At 42.2% G+C, this 20,596-nt stretch overlaps 1 protein-coding gene across 3 annotated transcripts in view; it reads right to left on the minus strand.

Annotated features, from left to right (window-relative positions):
• bbs9 (Bardet-Biedl syndrome 9) overlaps positions 1-20,596 on the minus strand; it is a 177,430-nt gene that overhangs the window by 117,091 nt on the left and 39,743 nt on the right. For 2 of the 3 annotated variants that reach the window (XR_003463585.1, XM_027286874.1), the window contains exons 14-15: positions 13,281-13,385; positions 7,174-7,188 (exon numbers count right to left, since the gene is read on the minus strand). Coding sequence is in view for 2 of the 3 variants with exons in the window: in XM_027286874.1 (XP_027142675.1) it covers positions 7,174-7,188; positions 13,281-13,385 (120 nt within the window). In the remaining variant the exon portion in view is untranslated. The remainder of the gene's footprint in view (positions 1-7,173; positions 7,189-13,280; positions 13,386-20,596) is intronic. The other variant, XM_027286875.1, reaches the window with a different exon arrangement.

Below are 20,596 nucleotides of genomic sequence, written 5' to 3' on the forward strand. Positions count from 1 at the left end.
GTCTTTAGATTTTACGGTGAAAAACAGTCAAACCATGACACATTACAGTGTTTTACTGTACAATTAACAGTCTCTAATATAAAATATTACTTTATTCTGTATAAATTCTCTTAATTTTCGTATAAATAAAAGGTCTGTATTTTACTGTGAATAAAAAAAAACTGGCAGCTGTGGTTTCCAGAGTTTTACCGTAATAAATACGGTATAACGTCTTCTAATATTACGGTGAATGTTTATACTGTTAGTTTCATGTTTAAGGTTGACATTTGATTTGTTAAACCATGACAGTAAAAGGCCGTAAAATATGCCATTAAATATTCCAGTGTTTTACTGAACACTCTCTAATAGAAAATATGACTTACAGTGTACAACTACAACAATACTGATTGATTAATTCTGCATTATTTCACACTACTCTCCAACCTTTCTTTCACAGCTCGCTTGCCCTTCTCTGCCAAACTCCCCTACGGCGAATAAAACGAGGTCGGCCCGTCGCTTTTTAGGCTTTCTCTCCAAACAGCAGTCAGGTTAACATTTGTTAACACAGTCAACACTGCAGGTATTCAGATTACACGAGTATCTGAAAGCTAAGAGACCGAGAGACTCAACATCAACACCAGATTTGGAAGGGTGTTTGTCGAAGAGCAGAAAAGGAAGTTTTGTGAAAAGTGGGGGGAAATTTTGAGAAGAAGAAGAAGAAGAAAAAAAAGAGGAGAGGAGGAGAATTAAGGCCAACTATAACGATGTCCTGAGCTTAAGCAGTGCTGAGTTTGGCAGAAATCTACACTTAGCTAGAATAACAGAGCGAGGGAAAGGACTGATGGAGGAAAAGAGTTGTTAAGAAGAGATGGAGCGAAGGAACCAGGGGAGAGGTGGAGGAGGAGAGCTAACGACAGGAGAGGGAGAAAACCCGAGTCGGGCAGAAAAATGAGTGGAAATAAAACAGCGTGAGAGAGAGACCGAAAGAGGAATAATATGAGAAATGACAGCCGTGGTGGGAGGGAGGGACGCTTTAATTACGGAATGTTCCAGGTTATTTCAGATAGCAATAATTACCTGCAACTACTGTGCACCTTTTCATTCCATTCATGCAATTATTACGTGATTATGTGAATAATTCAATTTGCTTTGAATACATGAACTGTGGCAGAGGGAGAAGAAGGGGAGACGCGACGCCAACGAAAACAGGAGAAAACAGAGGAAAGGCGAGGAGGGGGAAAGGAGATGGATGGAGTTCTAGAGAGGAAGAAAGAGTGTGGTCCACTTTCTTCTCTCCACTCTCGCTTAATTCCTCGCTGACCCTTCGTTCTGGGTGATTGAAAAGTTCAGCAGCCAATAATATACAACGAACACAACAATGTAAAAGCACTTAACGACATGCTCATAGTTCTCCACGAAGGAAAACAAACACTATTACTGGTAATGCTTTTATTACTCAACATGCAGCTGACTCAGAAGTCTTTGATTATGAAGTTCTCCCACCAGCGGGTGCATGCAGCACGAACGTTCTGGCAAAAAAAAAGAAAACTTGCCAATCAACTGACAATGAAACATCAGGTTCAGATTTTCTCAATAATATACGACCATGTTTTGAGCAGTTTTAGAGTTTTTAAGTCAAAAAGTGGGTCATTCTTTTGGGTTTCTGCCTGGTTTGCTACATTCTTCGCATTTCTGATGGCCATTTCTCAAGCTGCACCACCGCGTTTTAAAGTCATCTTGACAATAATCAGAGCAGACATGATGTGCACCGTGATGGATTGCCCGACTCGAGCAGGTTTCAAGTCTCTCCAAGTTGAATTTCATACTGAAATGAATGAAACCACTGCTTGGCTGAAAAGGAAGGGGAAAAAAACACTGTGGTATGCTTTGGAAAATGGTCAACACTATAAGGTAAAGGATACTGTATGTGGTATGCAGTGAGTGGATAAATAGGCTGAAACAGGTACGGTTCTTTAGAAGGCCCTCCAGTCAAAGTGATACTTGGCACAGTGGACGCTATACTTCCATGGGAAGGTTTTACGTTTCTATTAAATGATTGATTCATCTTATTTCTCCTCCATAAATAACCACAGTGAATCGACTTCAAGTGAAACTGCAGGTTTTTATCATTATGAATGAACTCGATGCACATCTAATACCTTTAATATAGAGCTAGTTGTCAAAGAGATAGTTCAGTCTCTTATCACGTAAGCAATGTCACCTCTTCACCACATACATACAGGAGATTTGGGGATTTTAATCACTGCTTGTGGAAAAATATTTAGACTTTTTGGTCCATGAACCAAGAAGACGACTCAGATCATGCAGCTCTGTTCCACGAAGCAGAATATAAATATTTACATATATTACTGATTAAAAACTTATTTAGTCTGCCTTTTACGTATTTTATTTGTATTTGTTTGTATCATATTTTATTATTTATCTTTAATTATCTAAACTAAACGTCTCATTCTATTAACTTTGATACTGATTGATCGTTAGAAATGCTTTAAACAAACTTGAGGTGCAGCCATTCTCTTAGTATCTGTATCAACTCTAACACTCATGTTTACCCATGTACTGATACAATAACACAAAGTGAGGATGCACTGAAGCTGAGCAACTTCACCGTCCCCACCTTAAGGCATTCATCTCACTCCTATGCAAGAACTACGGGTGACGCTGTGAGACATCTGAAAACACAAGTTGCTGAATCACTAAAACAATAAACTCTTTATCTGGCGTTAACGATACGAGAGGAAATATAAGCAGTTTAATAAAAAAAAGTCAGGGACACCGAGAGGGGAAAGAAAACAGAGAAAATAAAGATGAGATAAAGAAAATTTAAAGAGTGTGTGGAGAAAGGATGGAGAGTGTGAAATGGAGGAAGAGGAGGGGAGTGGAGGTCGTGTAAGGCTGGAAAAGACCAGGGGAAACATTTTTCAGCATCGCCATTTACTAGTCACCGCTGTGTGTGTGTGTGGTTGTAAATCTGGTCTTGTTCCACCTCTGTACATTCCCAGGCTGTCGTCACCAAGTTACACCCTCATTACAGACATTTACCTGCACGACCACTGTGTGTGTGTGAGAGTGAGTGTGTTACTACAATTTCACAAAACATAATTTTCAACAATCTGTGAGACTGTTACAGCCCTCCACGCAGCTGAATTATGTTCAATAACCGTGACACGTTTTACATAACTGTGTTGAATTATCCAACCATCTTCAACCCAAACTGACCTGTCTGTGCTGTGTTAGCAGATATGAGATCCCTGCTGCAATGATCTTAACTTCTTTTCTTTGCTGTATTGTATTACTAATTGTCACTAAAATTGACCCTCAGGGATCGCTGAATGTTTTATCAAGGAAAGGCAGAAAGCAGTAAATACTTTAATTACAACTGGCCTCAAATTTCTTCTTTTTCTTTTTTAAAAGAGAGCCAAGAGACCGAGAAGGTGAAAGTCGAGATTTTAAATCAATTCAATGAGGTCTCAGAAAATAAGATAAGAAAAAGAAATGCACGTCTAAATCAAGTTATCATCCTTCAGAGTTTTAGTCCAGTTTAACTTGATTAAAAGTCATTTGGATCAACTTTTTTTAAATGTTTTCTTCAGTGTTGGTGAGAGACACAAGAGCCGTGCTTTTGTTTAACTGCTATCCGACAACAAAGAACACATTTGGAACAATTTATCTATTAATTTAAACGAGATCTTCCCACTGCTGTCGTACTGTGGGAATAGGAGAAAAGAAAAGAGGGTGCTCTGCCAGCTTCTAGCTGCTCCCAGCAGCAGGATCAGCCTCTTGGAGATGCTACTCATGCTATTATGTATAAAGTTGGTGGATTGATTGTCGGGTTGGGTCGTGCAGATTGGCCAACTACACCTCTAAATATCATGCACGCTTTGAATGACTGTTACCTGTTAAAGGATTTTTGTTTTTATGTCCGTGTCGTCACATGTTCGTCATAGAAAAACTTTTTTTTGCATGTTTGTGATTATGTGTGTTCAGACTGAGAGGCTTTGCTGCTGTGGAAATGTTCCTACAGGTACCAGTAAGAAAACAAAATACGATCCAGGCTGAGACACACGGCTCTCTGCTGTAATTTTATTCCTCTCATCTGTGACTCATTTTGTTTTGTGATCAGTGTGAACAGCAACAGGCTTCATGGACACATACTGTTACAATTTCCAGCTGAGAATTGAGTATCTGCTAAAAGTCTTATCCCGAGTCACGTCATTTACACGGAGGCCGAGTCCAAATGCTGGATCACCATTTGCTGACGTTGCCGGGCGATAAATAAAACGTTGCATCGCTTGCCGGCGTCAAATATCACCGTTTTCATTTAGAGTTTGATGACATGAAGACACGGTGAAAAGACAAGGTGGTGTGTGAGGAGATGTCTCGGTGAGGCCGGAGCCAGAGAATGAGTAACTGACTAAACACAGTTACAGTAAACTGAGGTTACTTTGTTTGTCTTACAGATTCTTCTTTTCATTCACTGCCTGTCCTGAACTTTCGTCATCAGTGACCTGTACGAGTGCAGCTACACCTGAATCCAAAGATAAATCACAAACTGTGACATGTGACCCCAGACGTAACTCCTGATAATTGCTTGCACTTCTGGTGATGTGGGAAATTAAAGCTTTGTCAACTGTTAAACATACTTTAAATCACAATTGAGCACCACTGCTGCTACTTGTTAAGGCTGCTGTACCTCCACTGTACTGCTGTCTCAGGAGGACTCTGATTCCAATTATCTGGAATCTGTGTGTGTGTGTGTGTGTGTGTGTGTGTGTGTGTGTGTGTGTGTGTGTGTGTGTGTGTGTGTGTTTGAAGGGGGAGAGACCACAGAGTTTATTTGAGTAGAGGACCACTGTACAGGATCAGGTTCTTACCACAGCTGCAGTGATGTCAGCCATGTGTGTGAGTGTACGTATGTGAAAGATCCAATATGTGTGTATCAAAGATGTGCGTGTGTGTGTGTGTGTGCATGCAACACACATGAGTTCATTCTTTGTACGTGTGTGTCTTTTTTTTTTCTTTATGATTTCCTCTGTGATACACAGTCACAGCACAGTCCAGCCTTCAACAAATCATGTTCATGTGCAGATATTCTGTGTTAGTGATTTGCATTAAACAGCCCCTCTGAGAGCCAGAAAGTCCAGGTGTGGATTTACGGACGGCTGATAATGGATAAATGTTATCCTACGACGTAAGACGACGACGGCTCACGTCTCAGTCTTAAAGCATGTCGGTGATCTGACATTTCTATTATGTAATAATGGCCGAGATCCTTTCTTAAAACAAGCCTCAGTAAGATCGCCTCGTTGATGCTGAAGGTTTATAATCACATCAAAATGTTTGTGCATTGATTTTTGATGCAATAATTTGTACAGTCAAACAAAACATGCAACTGTTAGACAGCTTTTTGTAATACAATGATGTGAATCAGCAGTCTTCATAGTTTAGGGCTTGAGGTTAAATAAACCAGGTGCATGCAAAACCTTTTGCTTCATGTATAACTTCAAGCATTATATATGAATAAATTAATATTCTAATTATATAATAATTAAATTAAAGTGGCTGCTGCCCTAACAAGGGATCATCAAGCACCCTGCCTACAGGGTTTGTAAATTTAGTTTTCTTTACATAGATATGCATTTATTTTATTGTGTGTCAGATGTAAGCGTGTGATTTTACACATGTGGGCACCACATAGACAAGTGTGGACTGAGTTATGCTTCCTGGTTTGTTGAAGCCAAATGTTTTGTTGATACTAATTATTAAAAAAAAAAAAACATCATCCAGAAGATTTTTTTCTTTCAAAACACATTAAATATGTTGGAAAATGAACGATATACGACTGAAATGTGGAGTTAGAGGTTCAAACAGTTTTGTGCCGTGTGTCTCAGGATTTTGTGGGCGGTCCTTAAAGGGTGGCTCGATGACACGCTGAGGCCACCCTGAGCAGAGAGATAGAGATGAATTCATCTCAGCTCAGAGTTTCAAAGTTAGTCATGTCATTTTCAAAACTCAGAGGACCGGTGGACACGCCCCCACAGTCCTGGAGCTGAGAATTCATTTTTACCTGATTTTGACACTTTTTTTTGAAACTTGTTGATATTTTTAAATCATTCAAATTTGGCTGGATGGTTAATAACACTTTCTTCTTTGGTCTTACAAACTCAGTTGTTTCATGTTGTTTGCTCAAGTCTCTTTCACAACCATCCATTCCTTCACCATGGCTCATTTTCATTAAAACCAACGACTTTCTACACACTCCTCCTGCTGTTCTTCAGCGGTCCCAAAGGCTCCTCTGCAGTTTTTATCTTTCTGTCTGATACGCTGAATGAAAACATTCAGTTTTGGCAGTTTACATTTCCCCATAAATGTATTTGGCTGATGTAAAATAGCTGCATATGAGGACAATTTGCAGTTCAGACTGAGAGAAAGAAAGCACACTTCCGTACGAGTGTGTGTGAGTGTGTGTGTGTGTGTGTGTGTGTGTGTGTGTGTGTTTGTGTGTGCTACAGCAGGGCCTCTAAGCCCACTATAGATTACAGGACATCCTATTCTGTATCAAAGCACACAAACTCAGACGGACTAAAACAAACACTGGCTGACGACTAGGAACACTACTGCTGGAACACACGTGTGTGTGTGTGTGTGTGTGTGTGTGTGTGTGTGCGTGTGTGTGTGTTTGTGTCTCTTTCTGCATTGGGTCAATGCGTTTCCGTACGCCTGTGTATGTGTGTGTGTGTGTATGTGAAACAGATGATATTTCTGTGTAAACTGTGCAGAGTATAAAAGGATACAAATGGATATTTACTTATTCCATACAGTGAGGAAGTGTGTGTGTGCGAGTGTGTGTGTGTGTGTGTGTGTGTGTGTGTGTGTGTGTATACAGACTCCTGCCAAGTATCACGTTACAGGAACATAAACAGTAGGCAGCAGTCTCTTCCTGTATATACAGTTATGTGTGTGTGTGTGTGTTTTGGAATGCATATAGTGTAATTTTGATTATATGTGTGATTATGTGTGTGTAAGAGAATTTTGAAATGTGCAGCAAATATACGGCATGTATGTGTGTATGCGTCTAAAGTATATGTTTGTCTTTATAATAAAATGTGTGTGTGTGTGTGTGTGTGTTTCTACTCGCTCTATTCTATGCAGTGCTACAAACCAAACACTTACCTTTTGGGTTAAGCTCTGCAGAGAGGAGGAGGAGGAAGAGGAGAAGTCAAAGGTTAGAAAAGAAGTCACAGAAACAGAAAGAAGCATCACTCCTGTGTCGTTTTAGTCGGTGCAGACCGGTAACGAAGCAGCACGGGACTGCACGCACAACTGGACTCTTCTGTTTGAAGAGGAGGGGATTCCCTGGGAAAACCTCCATCTCCCTGCATATGGATATACACAAACGTTTTAAAAAAAAAAGAAAGAAAAAAGAACGCTCTGAAAGTGCTTTGTTCGCCTTCCCACATACTTGGAAAGTACCGCTGGAGGAGAGCGCAGCCTCCCGACTGAGCCAAAACGATCCTGAATATGATAAGATGTCCGCATCCAAAATGAAATAGCTGCTCGTCAGGGGGTTAGTATGAAAATTGGTCTGACAGAAACTGGAAAAAAGAACATCTATTCTTATTAAAATATCAGTATCAAGAGTTTAACTCATTTAAAAGAAGAAAAGAAACTGGATTCTTTGCTGTTGTTACTGTCTCTCATTTGGAGCGCTGTTAGCGAGCTGCCAAACTAAGCAGCGAGGTTTACAAAGGGCAGAGAAATGACACTGAATCATGAAAATAAGACTCAGGTTGCGAAACACTTCTAAGATGGGAGAGCATCTTTTATCCCAGCTCTCCGCTGCCAGGTTTCCCCAGCTGCTCTGGGATTTTAAACAGTTAGCCTTCAGCTTCTCTAACCTTTACGCCGTGCCGATAGAAGTCTGGCAGATTAAGCTCCGATTTTGATTGGTCGGAGAGGATTTCCTGCGAAGGTGAATGAGAAGCAGATGGCAGGTTGCGTGGGCCAATGAAAAAGTCGCCGAGGTGCTGAGTCAGAAAGTTCACATGTTATTAAAGTCGATGAAAGTCACGCTTCCTTACTGCCGTCTCACTTCCCTGCAATAACGCTCAAGCTCTCGTCATGTGTCTGTCTTGCATTTGAATATTCCAAGTGTTTAATTATAATTCCATATCAAGTATATAACTTTTTATTTAATTAACAATACAGAGAACATAAGAATATATGACTCATGCTTGATTCAATTCGTTAAATCCAAATACAGCATCGCTAACTGCCTCCTAAGTTGATGAACTTTTGAGGCCTAACTGATTTCTTGTAGTTCCTAGACTAATTAAAACAGCCTTCTAGGTGGCTGTGTAAGAATTTGCTCTCAGATTTATATCATAACTCGTCATATGGGATAACATTCAAGCAATTTTCAAACCAAAACTAAAGTAATGTAAAAAATGTGTATCAAAAAGACACCTTGGGGGTGATCCACCTCCAGATGAATACACGATTAACAACATACCAACAAATCCTCCAGATATATTCGTGTAAAATACGCATTGGTTTCTGTCATTACTTTGTCTCGACCTCTTCTTACTGCCCTGCACTGCCAAAGAAAAGAGAGAAAAGGCAGAACTTGTGGAGGGGGGAGAAAGTTCTATTTGAAAAAAGAGAGGCAAGAACAACACGAAGAGGAAGGGAGGGAAAGTCAAAAAACGTAAAGCGAGAAAGAACTAAAAGCATCAACGTTGAGTGAAAGCTCCAGTTAATCGTAAAGGATGTGTCAAATGGAGCAAGGAGGCACTCGCAGCGCTCACACGGTAGCTGCTCCTGGCCTGCAGCCAGCCGGCATTCAATCAATCTCTCCTGTTCTAAAAAATCTCCCTGTAACGGCCGAGAAACGAGGCTGACTGACTGAAAAGGAGTGAAGCTCTGCATCCATAAGCCGATTGGAAGTTTCATGGCTCCAAGAATTTATTCTATCAAGTGAGAGGGTGTAGTAGTAGTTTGATGCTGTGACTAATATTTTAGATCCTCAGAAACCTCAGCTTCACATGGACCACTGTTTTCAGTGTAATTAGATTTTCAAACCAAACTGAGGTCGGAGTTTTACTTTTCTCCGTCAGTTGACAACGTCTTTCATTTTTCAAACCCCTGCAGAGCGAGTTAGAAGCAGCATTCAGCTAATTGCCAGATTTTTACAGCCCTTTTGAAACCATATACCTGTGAGTAAGTATGAAGTCCTCAATATAAATGTGTAGAAGTACAAATGTAGTAATGTTTGTTGGATCGTCTATGGGAAAATCAGGTTATATGTAAGCATCAAGCTAGTAAACTTGGGTTTCCACATGCTTGTTGCGGTCATGGTGCGCTGCTTGGACAACACAACTGGAAATATTAGATATTTATGGAAGGCTTGTGTATGTCTGCAGTTTTACTTACTAATACTTTCATGTGGAGGGGAACAGATTGTTAGCAATCTGCCAAACTAAAGCTTAGAAAGAGCAGCGAAGTAACACTGAACTGTAAAATTAAGACTCAGGTCGAAAGGTCAAGCAAATCAGTGTTGGATTTTCAAACTTAACTGACTGATATCCTCCGCTTTTCTACAATTACAGGTAACAGTGAACGTAAACACAGTTCCAGGTTTGAATCCGAAGCACTGAACAGTCCACTCGAAGCTGTTCTGTTCTCGAGCTAAACCTCTGATCTCCCTGTGGTATCGTCCAATCAACTCGACCCCGGTAAAGAATGTCTTTTAAAATATCTGACTAATTGGATGACTAAGCTTGTCCAGTCCTGTTTTCTTCAGCAGAAACATTATCAGCCAAAAAAACATAGAAAAAATGAAGTCATCACTTAGATTTACTGAATCTTTGGACTGTTTTTTAGAAGCTCTTTAAAAACCAACTCTAAAGATAAGCCTTGCGATTCCTTCCCGCTCTTTGTTTTTGTGCACTTTTGTTTGGTCTGTCTCTTGATGTGCTGTTTCATTCTCTAATTTAATTTTTCCTTCTTTTACATATTTATACTTTTCTTGTGTGCAAAGTATTAGCGTGTCCAACAACGACAGCTGGTAAGAGACTTTCAGCAGACTCAATAAAGATGAAACTCAAAAAAGATGAAGTCAGCTTGGAGTAAAGTCCAAGATGCAAGCTGCCTTATCAACAAACCAGCGAACTTAAAGGGATCTGTTATTCACTTGCCAAAAGCCTTCAGTTAAAGTTCAAATTCAAAAACGCAAACTTTCACTGTAACTTAAGTGAATGTGCATTTGCAGACAGATCTGCATCAAAATAAGTGCAGGAGTTAATAAGATCATATTAAAAAAATCAGATATCTTGATAGCCAAGTGGTTACAGCAGCGTTGCTGGTTTCCAGTCTTCCTTTTACTGGGTGTCTCATCCTCCTCTTCTTATCTTAAAGAAAAAGCAAACCACTTGTTCTTTGGCCAGTGGTCTAACTTTCCAACAAAGCTGTAAGTAAGCTTTTGTTATACAGAGTAAACGAACATGATCTGCTTGGCAGGGGCAACACCGCCAACATCAGCTGGCCTACATACGTTTTTTTTGGTTTATGGATTTCAGACCTGGTACTTAAACATGCACGGACCTAACGAAACACTGCAGCCTCCTGGAGACATCAACATATGGAGATGCCGGTCACTCTGGCAAGCTCAATAAAACAGCAGAAAACAATGAAGGCTGCCAACGAGCTCCCTAAGTTTCCACACGAACTGGCTTAGCAACCAATGAATCATGGCTGGCTGGTGTTTTATGGAAATTATCCGCACAGCCACGACTTATCTTTGACTGTTGGGATGAAAATGCCCATTGTGTATGAGCTAACAATGTACTGTAAATGCCAAGCAGACCGCTCGACCCCTGTGAAGTGTTTGTGTAAATCCCATTGTCAGGGTGTTAGGAAAATCACACAGGGGCACTAATGAAATTCTTTCTAGATTGTAACGACTACAGCCGCCGTCAAGCCTCCTTTGAGGGGCTTAAGGAGTCAACAGTCTTCTTAAATGTCAGAGCCTTTGTAGGGCTTAAAGACGGGCGCAGTAGCCACTGGGTAGGATGGTGTTGTGTAAGGGCGGGTGGTGTTAAGGCGTAATCATCACCCCTGGGTAGGAGCGGAGAAAGAAAGAAAGAAAGAGATAGAGACAAAGTGATGCATTCCTCCCATACCGGGAGAGCATTTAGAGGAGCAGAAGAGACGAGGCATTAATGGAGATTAGCGCTGCAGGAACACACAACCACAGAGTTGCAACCGCACACACACACTTATCTGTGCACATGCTCTTAAGATGACCACTTTGCAGTTCACCACCAGAGTTTAGAGCAGACAGGACTCCACATGATGAGAGTGTATGAGCGGGAAAACAGAAACGAATTGGGGTTTTTTTTGTGTAGCAGTTGTTGGTCTCTGAACACGGCCTGGCTGCTGAAGCTGACAGTGAATGTGCACTTGAACATCAAGGTGCTTTAGTATATGTATGGATGAATCTACCTGCTGATTTATGTGTTGCCTTCTCTAGTGTCGGCACCGGTACTGCAGTGACAAGTGGTCGTGTCCAACTGGTAACCTGAGATTTGTGAAGTCTTGCACATGCACACTTCATTCAGCACAGTAGCTCTTGACTTGTGGCAGATATATTAGGAGCTGCTTCGAAATATTCTTGTCTAAACGAGTGTGAAGAGCATCTGCAGACATACGAAGAAAAAAACCAAGACCAATGTGTTTTGAGGAGACGTTTGAGGAGAGTAAGTACTTTGGGAAATCTCCATAGGTCAGAGTTTGTGTTGGATGAAGTGGTACAGACGTTCTTGTACTTTTCCATGTGTAGTATACTCCCATACTCTCTATACTTCCAACTCTTTGTGTATTTGTGTATATACACCGGGGTTCTGGGGCTGCTTGTCAATGTCAAGGCTTGGCTGCTTTGTTCCAATAAAGAAAAATCTTAAATGCTGGAACATCTATTGATATTTTTAAGAAAGTAATTTCCTGTTTCAGCATGATAATGTCCTCGTGAGCAAAGCCAGATCTACAAAGAAATGGTTTCCCAGTTTGGTGTGGACTTGTACTTCGGAGGAAGGCCAAGTGCAAACGAGGTCTTATCAACCAACATTAGCGTTTCCTCAACAATGTTCTTTCTGGTTCCTTTCTCCTTCTCCGCCCAGGCCACAATTCACCTTCTTACCTCCTTCCTTTGTCCAATTCCAAGCGTACTTTATCCTTGGTTCTCTTTTTTTCCATCCCTGCGTGCCTCTTCATCCAACTTTTAAGGAACCTCTTCCAATTCTACCTCCAGTCCAACAGGTCCCTTCCGAAACACGGAATCAGCCCCCACATACTCTACAACCCCAGCTGCTTGGCTTCCAAGGCCCATTGAAATTTGCTTTACTTTCGGGCCTATTTTTAGCATCACAATAAAGCTCAAGAAAAAAAAAGAAACACTTCCCGATATTTCCAGACATTTCACATTAAATGTGCTTCTGGGGTGGGGAACTGTTCCATCAACAGAGGCCTGCCAAAGCAAATGTAATCCAAGGGAAACAATAGCATGAAAACAAGGATTTTTTTCATGAGCGAATGCTTAAATCAGTATTTTTTTTTTTTTTTTAAAAAGGACGTCTGTGACATTTGAAATAAAGAGTGGTTTTGTTGGTTTGCAGGGGAAAGTAATATCTTCCAGAAATATTGCAGGGCCTGGAAACAGATGCCTGGAGTGAGCAGTGGGATGAACTGGGCTTGTCTGGAAAGAGCCCAGATGTCCTTACGTCAAGTCGGTGCTCTGTTAGCAGCTGGTGTTCAGCACGCTTACAGAACACTGGATGTTAGTTCAGACTGTAACTAAATTCATAATGTAACTTACTGTACATTAATGCCGGTACAGAACATCCTCTGTTTAATGTAAAGATCTGCCAGCTTTCAGCACGTCACTGTCTTTCAATGTTGTCAAATGTACGTGCAGGTTTACAACAAATGATTGCAGATGAAAATAGTTCCCCCAAAGATCATCAGTCAGCACGATTCTTAGCTCTTACAAGAAAAATAACAGGTGACAAAGTGAACATTCAACACCGTTACAGCTAAACAAGTGCTGAGAGACGTTTGATGGATTTATTCTGTGTTGAACAGAAACTCATTACTCACGATGTGTCTGGAAAACCCAGCTGTCAAAATGTTTTATCCCGGTAAAATAAAAGTTTTGACTGGAACTAAACTCAGCACACATGGAAACCTGCACGAAGCCCCCGTGTGTGTGTTTACAAAGTGTTTACCTGTCGGCGAGCTGTAGGATACGGTGATGTCTCCGGTCAGGTCGGCGGGGGGGTAACGGCCGTTGAGGAAAGCCGAAAATGCCACGACTGTGGAGGAACCGACACCTGAAGAGACGGAACAAACATGCGTTTATTTAAATGTGAAATAACGTCACTTCCTGTCGAGGAAGCTGTTCCACTAACTTCTGTCACTCTCACTGAAGGTTTCTTTTACGGATCTGAAACAAGAAGTAGCTTCGACTTTGACAAATCCTCGTCACTTTAACAAAGCCAAACACCGTTGTATGTTCTGTTTCTCTGCTGACTCAAAGAGTCTACACCATCCATCCACCCGTCCATGACTTTATTGCACAGCTGACAGAAAGATGACAGGAAATAGCAGTTCATGATCGGCAACTTAACCTCCATCAACCAGGACTGACCGAAATGTGTCTCCTGTTAGCATGGAGAAAAATATCTGAATGATTTTGATTCATTTATTCATTAGTTTCTGTTGTTTGCAGTTTTATAATTTTGCATTTTAGTTTGACAGACATCATAGAAGAACTTTTTGGCTTAGATTCTTAAATGAAATGAGAACTTTGAAGAAATTCGACGAAGGCACACAAGTTACGGTAACAACACAGTTCTTTTTTCTACCTTACTTACACTAGGAAAATATGTGAAAGGCTGCTGAAACCAGACAGAACATGAAGTGAACCAGGAGACGAGCTGTGGAGCAGGGTGATGTTCTGACGCTGGATTTTAAAAAGGGGCACTTGACAGATTTTACACATTTATTCATAGTTTCAGACGAGGAGTACTACTTAACTCATGACAGCTCTGAAGAATCTAGGGTTTTCTCACCATGGTTGGTATTATTCAAAGAAAGCGTGTGTTACCAAATGTAAGTGTAGAGTTTGAAAGACATTCAGGAGGCAGGAAAGACAAATGAGTTGTATTTTGGAGAGTGTAAGTGTAATCTCAAGGAGGAGATGAAGTAAGCCTCATTTTCTCTGCATGGCACGGCTCGAGATGATTCCTCCTGACCAATCAGTGAGTACTCTGCAGTGTTTTTACTCTTTACCTTTAAGTACTATCCCAAACTTTCACCAATGGAAAACCAAAAAAAAAGAACGGATCCAAGTGAATCGAGTCATACCACGCAGCGGTAATGAGGCATGAAAGTCATGATTTTGACCTCCGCTGCTTCGATTTTTACGTCAGCCTTCAGTCTAAATCTGTCCTTGAGCGAGTGAGTCCTCCGACTGACTGACTGTATGGAAGAGAAGTACTAAATCATTTAAGTAATTTGTGTTATGACAAATGTTAATGTAATTTGGAGTGTGGGTTTCTCCGAGAAACAGAAGTTCCGGCTTTACTCTGGCTCTCTTGAAAATGAAGACGTTGAACGATGGATAAGGAAACAGGGCGGCCAACGAAACACACAAACCTAAAGAGTCAGCATTTTTCGAGGTGTGGACACGACAGGATACAGCAAACCCAATATTAACCAGACCCCTAAAGCTACACACACACACACTACACTAAACATCTCCAGGCTAGGTGAGGACAGAAGATTAACAACACTAACCAGAACTTTAACTCGCATCCAAGCGGCTGAACACACACACAACACTGAAATACGTAGCAGGAGAGACGGGCGATGACTTGTAGCTTCCCTTCAAATACCCCAAAACCAACAGAGAGAGAGAGAGACAGAGAGCAAACAAGCCGGAGAGGAAAAGCAAGGGATCAAATACAGACGGAGAGGAAAGGATATATTACAGCTAATGGCTTCATGCAGTCACACACACACACACACACACATACAGGGCGGTGTGGCGGTGTAATGGGGCGTGATGTTCCTGAGCTCGGCCTGTTACAGGTGACTGAACCCCAAGTATGTGTGTGTGTGTCCAAATGGAAAAGGTGTGTGTGTAATGAATGAAAGGGAGCTAAGTGTGTTTGTTTCTATGCAGAATATTGAGTTTTTCTAAATGTATTAAAATATTTCAGACCCTCACCGCCCTCCTGCATCTCCCGTGCACACACACACACACACACACACTCAGAGAGTCTCAGACAGGGCAGGAGGAGGCGAGATGGATGAGAGGAGATGAAAGGAGAGACGACGACACCTCCCCTCCCACAGACTGAAGACAAGATAAACGATAAAAAGCAGACAGAGACTTTCTCCACACTCTGTCAGACGCCCTGACAGCGTGACCTCCTCTCTCCGTTCTTTTCTCCTCTCTGGCTCCTTTCGCTCCTCTCATGTTCCTTCCTCCCTCGGCCTTCCTCTTCGTCTTTTCCTATCTCCCATTTTCTGACAATGATTTGCCAAGAGTGACACGAGAGATCGCCACCGCTCTCGTATCTGTAGCTGGAGCCGAGACTTGAATATCTGCAGCTTAGCATTGAGACGGGAAGCAGGAGGGGGGTAACAGCTCGTCTGGCTCTGTGTTCAGAAGGTGAAAAATACACCTACCAGGCCCTTTAAACCTTAATGTATCTGAACTGTAAAGCCTTTTTATGAGGTGTTTCGGGCTGCAACTATTGCTCTTCCGGTGCTGTTACTTCCTGGGGTTAAGTTCCCAAATTATTTGGTAGTCAAAGAGTTGTGGACAAAATCTGTGCAGAGACAAATCTGACATTTGAAAAATCACCTCAGATGTCCACTGGATACAGCGCTCCATCCTTCTCCCTCTTCTGCTTTCCTTCCTCCTCTCCTTTTTTTTCCTCCTCTCTTCTCCCTCCCTGTCATGCTGTCTGTCAGCAGAAGGCTTTTAACCCGTGTGACCTGGAGGTCAAACTGGTCAGACTGGTTTAAGTGCTTTAAGTGTTCCCAGGCCCATTAAGACCAACAAACAACACCAGAGAAGACACAAAGTAATCCCTCCTCCTCCTCCTTCTCCTCCTCCTCTCTCTTTCTCTCCGTCTATCCACCTCTGTCTCTTTTCTCTTCAGCTTGTCATCGTATATTTAAGCTCAGGGAGGGGCTGCTGTGGGCGTCGAACCTGTGACTTCCAGGTAACGTGTCCGTCTGCGTGACCTGGAGGTCCGGAGCGGTGAGACTGTTCAGACTGGTCCCAGCGTTCTCAGGCACATTAACCTATTAACACCACTGCCAACGAAAACAAACTCCACAAAAGGAGACTGAAATCCCCGTCGTCCATTTCACTACCTCCTTTTTTCCCCCTCCTCTTTCCCCGACTTTTCCTCCATCTCTACTCTCTTCTCGCCCTCATCAGTTCTGTTTTTATAACTTTTTCACCTTTTCATTGCTTCTACACTTTTTTTTTATCCCCATGTTCCTCCCTCTGTTTCCTCTACACAGAAGGAGGGAGCACTGCTCTCCTTTTCCACCTCCATCTGCTTCACTTTTATCTCCTCTCTCTCTCTCAGGTTTCTCCTGCTGCTCCCCTTCTCTCCATCGTATGTATGACACAAGATACTGAGATCCTTGAGAATCTGGGACTAACATAACTAAACATGCCAACAGGACGATAACTTTAGGACTGTAGGAAGAGAACATCACACTGGCGTCATGGAATAAGATAGTTGTGGACGAGCTCTGCTAGTTTTGTTGTTTGTTGTCAGCCCTCGTGTTCACGTGTTTCACCACAACTTGTGGACACGGTGTTCATTTCTGAGGATGAGCACGAAAGTGCATGCTTTAAGACAGGCGTTCACATCCTTCTTTCCTTACTGCCTTGTTCCCTCGACTTTCATTTTCTCCTTTAAAAGCATGCACATATTTATGAGGCAGCACAATGTTTTTAATTTCATTTTAATTTGGCAGTGTGCTGACCTAAAACACACAGTTAGAGGGTTAGAGGTAGTTTGATGACTTCGTGAAGTACTGTGGAATCGTGGGAGTTGTTGTTTTCATTGTTAAACAGGCGGCTTCCTTCCTTACTCTCATATCTAGTGTTTCCTCTTTGAATTTATAGCAACTGGAGGGAGTAAAAATGGGATTTCTCTGGGTTTGAACACTGTTGGAAACATTTGGGCGTGTGTGTGTGTGTGTGTGTGTGTGTGTTTGTGTGTGTGTGTGCATGTGCAGCGTCGCAACTATCCTCAGGTTAAAGCACTTGACAGCTCAGGCTAAACGAGTACTGACTGTTTAGAAGGGTTGAGAGGTCAAGAGGGGTGGAGATGGGGATCAATACCGCACAAGGAGATGGTGAAGGGGCATGTGTGTGCTTGTGTTTGAGTGTGTGTGTGTGTGTGTGTGTGTGTGTGTGCCCACCCTTTCTTTACCATGTGCAAATAATATAAAAAGCAAAACATCGAGAGAAAAACAAATCGGGAGGGTAAATTTGTTCAGACATTCCTGGTCTGCTACTGCTTCACTGCTTCACCTACGTGTGTGTGTGTGTGTGTGTGTGTGTGTGTGTGTGTGTGTAATCACACATCTCAGGAGATCCAGAGGAAAACGAGGGAATCTGAGGTGACCATCGGCGGTGGTGTTAAACACTGATCTTTGACCTCTGTGGGTCAGGATCAGGTCGGGTCGCTGCTGAGGGTCTGATCTTAAAACACAGCGATCATTTCATTTTTAAAACTAGTTTCTTTACGAGATGTACGATGATGAGGACGGCGGGTTGTCCTCAGATTTTCAACAGACTGGTTGAACTGGAATCCACACACAGACATGACTTTAACCGCATCACCACGGGAGAATTTAATGTCAAACCTGATCAGAAAAGATTGGAATAATTTCAGATTCATTACGTCTCATCGCTGTTTTAGTCAGACGTGTGTGTGAGAAAATGATGCTGCCCCGTGAAGTGGAGGAAGAGTGAGGCAAAGAGGAGGAAAGAGGGGATGTGGAGAAGGAAAAGGAAATACAGAAGAATGAGTGAGGGGCGAAATAAAGACATCGGGGGACAGCGTGACAAATGAAAGAGTGCAAGCAGAGAAAGTTAAAGGGAGAGAGAGTGAGAGTAGGAAAGAGGGAGAACAAAGGAGGCAGTGTGTGGTGAACAGGGGATTGAGTCGCCATCTGAGACGAATAAAAACTGAAATAACAATAAAAGTCAGAAGGCGCTACCTCCCCTCCTCTTCCTCCCTCCTCCTCCTCCTCACACAACCAACCCCCACCACCTCCACCACCACCACCACCTCCACCCCAACATTAAACAGCACATGCACACACAAACACATGACCACTTTTATTGTCCTTTGCTTTCTGTGACAAATCCCTTCAAAAAGGTTTGGAAATAAACTGGAGCAGACATTCATACTTATACCAAACACACACACACACACACACACACATATCACAAAGACACAAGTGTGGACGCACACTGAGCCAGAGAATCAAAGACACATGGGACGACAGCAACACGCACACACACACACACACACACACACACACACGCACACACAGCAGCTGTAGCGGAGGGACAAAAACATTCACTGTTCCAAAAGTGATGAATCTCGTAAAAACGGTTAAGCGTGTTTGCATCTGTGCAAGTGTGTGTGAAGACACGTCGGCGTGTTCGCAGCGTAGGAGGGAAGAAAATGATCAGGTGAGAGCGAGACGCGGAGATAAAGTGATGACGAGAAACAGACGGCGGAGGTGTCACGGCGGCAGCAGCGGGGTTGTTGGTATTAATGTTGCTACAAAACGGTTTCTCTAAATTGCTGCCACATTTTTCCCACAACACCCGCTGCTCTGTCACAGCTACTCGTGTCTGTTCCTTTCCTTCGGTGTGTTTATGTTACCAAAAAAAAAAGGTTGAAATGAGTCATCAAATGACATCAGAATTATAGAAAAGGAGAAACAGAACCAATACAGAAGCGAGAGAGTCGTACTGTATATGAATAACAGAGATTCATATATGATACGAGCAGATGACAGAACATTGATCTATGGAGCTGGATTTGTTTTTCTTTACTAAATAATACAAACATGATGGAAACTGTTCTATCTCATCTTGAACTCTCGATCTGACCAGAAACATTTTCACTGATAGTCTGGTTTGTTTAATAATTACTTCATTAATTAAGTTTGATGGCCCAACAGTGTCTGAGGGCGCCTCCTGCTTCACCTTTCCAACATGAGAACAGGAGAGCATTCATTTCTGAACACGGAGGCTTTTAATAGATATTATTGTACAGAGGTGAGCATGCATGCATTGTTCTAACTTCTCATTTTTCTTTATTTACAAAGCTGCTAAAAAAAAAAGAAGCCTCGTTATGACGGCTGGCTTTTCACACACACTCCTATAAATACTTAAAAAACACACTGTACAAACTAGTTATTTTCCCTATAGTCCAATCAGACTGAGTGGCCATTTCATTTATTCATTAATTTATTTATAAGTTATGTTAACGGCAGTAGATTTTTGTTTGGGAAAGTGACGTATCCTGTCACATCAACAACAGTTTCAGTCGATGCAGATGTAGTCAGTGGTTTGTCATGAGTTGTCTGTCAATCTTATCCACATTTCTCTGTCACAGTTTTTCTGAATCTGAACATACAGAGGCCGGTTCTGATTTCCAGCCAGGAACCATCAAGATCTACTTGAACTACTGAAAGAATCAGAGCATCTGGAAGCAGGCTCTGCATTTGCACTTTGACTGCATGACATTAAAATGAATGAAACATTTCCTGCTAATGGAAGTCTTTTTACTGTTGTGTATTTTTATTGGTGCACGACGTACATCTGCGTACATAATGTACTTACATACAGTGTGTACCAGGCAGTGTTCCATCTACAGCTCAGCCACTTCCCCTGCAATCCATAAAGCGGGGTGTGATTTTCTGGACAAAATCACAGAGTAAACTGACTCTGAGATCCAGCTCCTCCTGAGCCAGATCCCAGCATTCATTAAAACTCACGAACCCTGCATTAATTTATTTTTTCCTAATTTTCCAGGACCGTAACGGATGTGAAACACTCTGGTCTGGGGGCCAAATCTGACTAGTAAGGGGTCAGCCTAGGTGGTCCTGCTGCTTCTGAGTTGTGCCAGGCCATTCCGGGCCAAAGCAGGCCAGCGAGGGGTAACTTAGGTGGGAGAGGGAGCGCGAGACAGGAGGGGAGGGGAAGAACCAAAGAGAAAAGACAAAGTGTGTGTGTGTGTGTGTGTGTGTGTGTGTGTGTGTGTGTGCGCAGTGGCTCTCATGTTTCACAGTAGAGAGCTGTTGATTGACTAGTGGAAGCCAGCGCCAGATTTCTGTGTGCAGGAAGACAAAAGAGCGTGACATAAACACACACACACACACACACACACACACACACACACACAGGGCTATTTCACTCCGTGTGTGTGTGTCTATATTTAAACAGTACACTGGGATGACACGTGCATGCGTTTATGCT

This window comes from Larimichthys crocea, chromosome XIII, assembly GCF_000972845.2.
Source record: "Larimichthys crocea isolate SSNF chromosome XIII, L_crocea_2.0, whole genome shotgun sequence".
NCBI lineage: Eukaryota > Metazoa > Chordata > Actinopteri > Sciaenidae > Larimichthys > Larimichthys crocea.